The sequence below is a fragment of the Montipora capricornis genome, chromosome 2 (assembly GCF_036669925.1).
Source record: "Montipora capricornis isolate CH-2021 chromosome 2, ASM3666992v2, whole genome shotgun sequence".
NCBI lineage: Eukaryota > Metazoa > Cnidaria > Anthozoa > Scleractinia > Acroporidae > Montipora > Montipora capricornis.
Genome location: NC_090884.1, coordinates 53,339,775 through 53,344,774, shown reverse-complemented (window position 1 = coordinate 53,344,774; position 5,000 = coordinate 53,339,775). Strand labels below are relative to the sequence as shown.

The window sequence follows — 5,000 nt, the reverse complement described above, 5'->3', positions numbered from 1 at the left end:
AGGCAGATTTCTGAAATGTACCCAACATGATTGAAACTTGCAAGCCGCGCAAATTTGCTCCTGTAAATTGCCCTCTGTGCTCGAGCGTTTGATAATATTCCTTTCTCTTTCTCCGCACGCTCTGTTGATTTCGGCGACCACTAGTTTCGTTACGGAACTTACGCTCTGTGAACGACCCACTCTGCGTCGCAGAAGATCAGCGTTAAAAATTTGAACGTTCAGACTTCCAAAAGGAATTCTTCTTAATATCTGGTCTTTGCTCAACAGTTGTCTTACAGAGAGCTTCAACTACAAACGCTCTGGCTGACGTTCCTCTCTTTCGATCCCTCCTCACGTCATGAAGTTATTGGCCAGGTGGTTTTACCGCTTGCTGACCTGGAGCTATCCAATGAAAACGTGTTCCGAACTGATATCAGACCGAGTTTAAAGGTAGATTGTTGGACTCTTTGTTTTACACGAATTATTTTCCGAAGCATGAATACATTTCGCAAAATGGTTTTAAAAGGGGGACGTTGGCAATTGGGTTAGCCAATTTTTCGTGTTTTCTTTCCTTTAGAAACAAGTAGCCTTGGGAGAACTGATGATTTCCCTTGGTTACCTGAAGTCCGCAGAGAGGCTGACCATTGTCGTTATCAAGGCTCGTAACTTACCGGCAATTAATATCAAGGGAACAGGTTAGGCGTGGCTGATAGAATTAACAACTAGTTAATTAGTAGGAAGTTCATAGAGCACGAGAGCAGAGTAGAAGTTGCTCTAGACCCCTCAGTCTTGAATTGATTTCAACTAATGAAGTTCACGGAAAACCAGGCATAACAATCTTAGAAGCGCGGTACTGAAACGAGATAAAATTAGCGGTGACTCATAGTTACCGAAACAAAATAAATCAAAAGAATCACAAAATAACCAAATACAAAACATGGTAGGTTGCAAAGTCAGCAGGAGATAACCAGATTTATTATATACGTACCGAGATTTACACTCCAAAAAGGATCGAGATAAAAATAGTCTCTTTGCTCTAGAGAAGCCAGCTGATTAGTCATACGATTTTTTTCACTAAAGAAAAACGACGCATCGACGCTCTGATTGGCTATATCGTTATTTTCACTAGTGAAAAATTGTCGTATCAGCCTTTTGATTGGCTAATGTGATGCTGAACTTTGGCGCGGGTGGCCTGTGCACAGATTTGTAAACATGGCGGCAGACAGGTGTATGGTTTTCAAAGTTTTTAATCTTTTATTGCTTAGTTTTCTCCACGAAAATACTTCAGAAAATCTTAAAAAGTTTTAAAAGTGCTCAAGCGAGGTATGAAAGGTAAAGATTTCTTTTACTTCAAAAATATTTTGCTATTTGTTTAGGACTTTTGTTCACGATCATTGGTTTGATGGCCTCTCGATTAATACTTTAAATACCTCGTTAACTTTATGATCTCTGTACTTATATAATAAACAAATTACTTCATGATTGGCTCGTTTGTACGATTTTTATTACTCACTCGTTGTGAAGGATCGTGAAACTCACTCGTTCGCTCCGCTCACTTGTTCGTTTACGCGATCCTTCACAACTCGTAAATAAAAATCGTACGCACTCACCAACCATGAAGTAATCTATATGTAAGATACAACCCGTTTTAAAATAAGAAATTACGTACATAACAACTAACGAGCACGCATTGCAATCCAAAGAAGATGGCTGGAAAACCGCCACGAGAAAACTACGGAAAATTAACCAGGCCCTAAATAATGCAAATTTAATCTTACATTTTTCTTCTTGAAGTCACAGTGTTTTCCTGGCGTAGAACGCAACATCTTTCGACAACTAATTCTTTGTTTTCTTCACACATTAACATTTTCCTTTAATTTTTTTTCTCCTAGATGCTTATGTCAAAGTCTATTTGCTGGTTGCGGGAAAACGAGTCAAAAAGAAAAAGACTTCGGTCAGGAAAGGAACGCTTAATCCTGTATTTAACGAGGCTGTGTCTTTCGACATCGCTGCGGACGCATTGAACTCGGTTGATTTGCTGTTGTCAGTTTTGCACGAAAACGAGATCATTGGATGTGTACCCATTGGCGCACATGCCACTGGGAAAGAACTTCGACATTGGAAAGAAGTACGGACAGCAAACAAACCTATTGCACGCTGGCATTCGCTACAAGATCCAAAGAAATTTTTTTAAGCTTGAAATCCAGATGTGCGAAAATCTTGGAGAGACAAGTTGGGTCTGGGCTTCTATCAAGTTTCATCAACTTTTTTATTTTTGATTGATCTTCGCGTGGGCAATAGTGATCAGATTTTCGGAAGCATTAGAAAACCTCCTTTCAACTTGGGAGAGCCCTTAGGAGTTATTAATATTAGGGAGCTTAAGCACGCGCGTTTTTGAGACGCGGACGGCAACCGGAAGTGAGCTGTTTTCCTTTTTAACTTGTCTTCACACAACCACATTTACATCGCCAAGTATCTTTTCTCCATTAGAGAGGATTAGTATAAAAATTTAGGAGACAGCACTGTCCTAGCGCACGAAATGTTTTCTTCCGGTTGCCGTCCGCGTCTCAAAAACGCGCGTGCTTAAGCTCTCTATTATCATTCAATTACGCATACGCGGAATATCACTCTTCAGACAAAGGATCATTTCACATTGTGAAGTGAAGCCAGAATGGGGAGCACAAGTAAAACGACAACGACGGCTACGATAAGAGGTTCACCTTTTCAGATTGATTACAATGTGGAACAAAGGATGCCGGCAAAATTATAGAACCAAAACCCAATTCATACCCACCGCCTATATGCCTTTGGCCCCTGGGCATCCCATAACTTGCCCCCTTAGACCGGTAGTAGATGTCAAGTAAAAAAATGACTCATCGTGGCTTGTTACCATGATTTCTTTGTCTTTCTCGTAGACATTTTTTTTTTTTGGTGTATTCTGTTCTGTCGGTCTCGCAGAAATGTTCCATTACTAACGAGAGGGCTGTGATTTCACGATAACTCGTTTCCAAATTCAAATTAATTCTTAATGATACGTCGTATAGTATAGTGTAGTATAGTTTGTTCACACAGAATATCGCGTTTCTGATTGGTCACTGACGAATGCACAAATGGGATATAGAGTGCAATAGGGGTTACGGAAGTTGCTTTGAAAACACAGCCATGGAGTAGAATTATGTTGAGCATGTATATAATAAATAAACAATCGTATGAACTTGCTCGTGAATTTCGTGATTTATAGTGTTCACGTTTTCCGAACCATATTTCATTTTCATACTACTTTTTCACAGATTGATTATGATATAATATCGAAATCACTCGATTACAGACCATTCGTGAATGGCGCAGGGAAATGGGGCGAGTTTCAAATTTGAACCAATCGATAAATTGACACCATCACATGAAAGATAACGTTGAGATAGGACTTTTGCAACAAACGATCACATGGTACAAAATTCGCCATGCTGGAGGGCAAGCTCATTATTATTCCCCCACTGGGACATTAAAACAAAGACAAGTGAAGCTTGACTGGTTCAGGTCTCTTTCTTTTAATGTCCCAGTGGGGGAATAATAATGAGCTTGCCCTCCAGCATGGCGGATTTCGTACCATGTGATCGTTTGTTGCAAAAGGCCTATTGGTCATCTGTGCAAGTTTGGTGCTTTTAGGTCGAAAGTGTCTAGCGCATTGAATAGGGTTCGTCAGTTGCGGGTTCTCTACTCTGCAAGAGATTTTTCTTCGCGTGGTTTTCCTCCATTCGATCCTCAAACAGCAATACTTGATTTGATCCTACAGTGTCCCCAAATACTTGCTTAACTTCATTTTTGTTATTATCTCTTCATGGCTAGCACCTGTTACAGGTCGATGTTATAAGTTTATAGTTGTCGTTGTTTCTTCGGCGTTCAATTTCTGAATCTCGATACTCGATGCTGCTATAGGACGTGAAGAGCGGATCTGACAAATAATACCCGAAGGCCGCCCCAAGCACAATTGAGGCAAATAACCAGACGTTATATGTTCCGACCACCAACATCAAGAGATAACCACATATGGCTGATAGAACGTAAGAGCCAGTCCTCAAAATATGATCTTTAATCCTACATTGAAAGTAAAGAAAAAAAAATGTAAGTTCAATTGTCTCGTTTTTTCTGGTCTTGAAAGTATGTTCCAAGTTCAATTTTTCAGGATGGGCAGATCGTAACTTCACGAATTGCTTCTCGGAGCCGAAAAGTTTTCGACACTTTTGAGAGAAATGCCTATGGTTATTTTCCTTGATATCGCCAAGGAGAGATATGGAAAGTGTGGACTTCTGTGGAGCTACAGAAGACTTTAGCATTGGAGCTAGCCCATAATCTTGCTCTCAAAATATACATGAAAAATTGTCTTCATTCTGACTGGCAATCAGAAATGCAGTTTTCATTTTAAATTGTGCAATAATTTAATGCAAAAAGAGGTAATAAACCAAGAATTCTGATTGGTCAGTGATCAAAGAAACTGTCAAATGGCAAGTCTAACGCAAGCCCTGGATGGCGCAATAGCCCTTATTCACTATAGTCGCCATGTTGGTTTTCAAATTGTCATGCAAATGAGCCATATGTTATGCTGGGGGGCAAACATTGGAATAAAAGCGGAAAATCGGCTCGTCGAAATATTGAATTAACATTGCCAAAAGTACATTTTAGAATTCAGAATTAAGTACCTTTTATAATAATTTTATATCTTTTGATTGCCTCCGACATTCTGACTTTCTACTTTGTTATCTGCTCATTTTTCACTTAAAATACATCGAAGTAACTTGTGTAAGCATTCTCTTTTACTACTTAGGTGATAAACATTCAATGAACGTGAAACAAATCATCTGTGTGGCTAAGATGTTCATTATAACCTCTCGAGCTTGTGTTGTTTGCCCCCTCAGAAGTGTGTAGCTAATTTGCATGATAAAGGCAAGTCCAACATGGCGGCTATCGTGAATAAGGTCTATTTCTCTTTCATTGCTTGCGTGATACATGTGCGTTATCAGGCT

The 5,000-nt window shown here is 39.6% G+C and overlaps 2 protein-coding genes across 5 annotated transcripts in view; one reads left to right on the top strand and one right to left on the bottom strand.

The window, feature by feature from the left end:
• LOC138026999 (synaptotagmin-6-like) overlaps positions 1–3,197 on the top strand; it is an 8,764-nt gene extending 5,567 nt beyond the window's left edge. Inside the window, exons 5-8 of one of the 3 annotated variants that reach the window (XR_011127390.1) lie at positions 268–429; positions 557–674; positions 1,872–2,338; positions 2,568–3,197. Coding sequence is in view for 2 of the 3 variants with exons in the window: in XM_068874484.1 (XP_068730585.1) it covers positions 268–429; positions 557–674; positions 1,872–2,173 (582 nt within the window). In the remaining variant the exon portion in view is untranslated. Of the gene's footprint in view, positions 1–267; positions 430–556; positions 675–1,871 lie in introns of all 3 variants that reach the window. The other 2 variants (XM_068874484.1, XM_068874489.1) reach the window with 2 other exon arrangements.
• Positions 3,195–5,000, bottom strand: part of LOC138027028 (protein SLC31A2-like) — a 9,120-nt gene continuing 7,314 nt past the window's right edge. For both annotated transcript variants that reach the window (XM_068874527.1, XM_068874536.1), the window contains one exon: positions 3,195–4,074. In XM_068874527.1, coding sequence (XP_068730628.1) covers positions 3,822–4,074 — 253 coding nt within the window. In that variant the 3' untranslated portion in view covers positions 3,195–3,821. The remainder of the gene's footprint in view (positions 4,075–5,000) is intronic.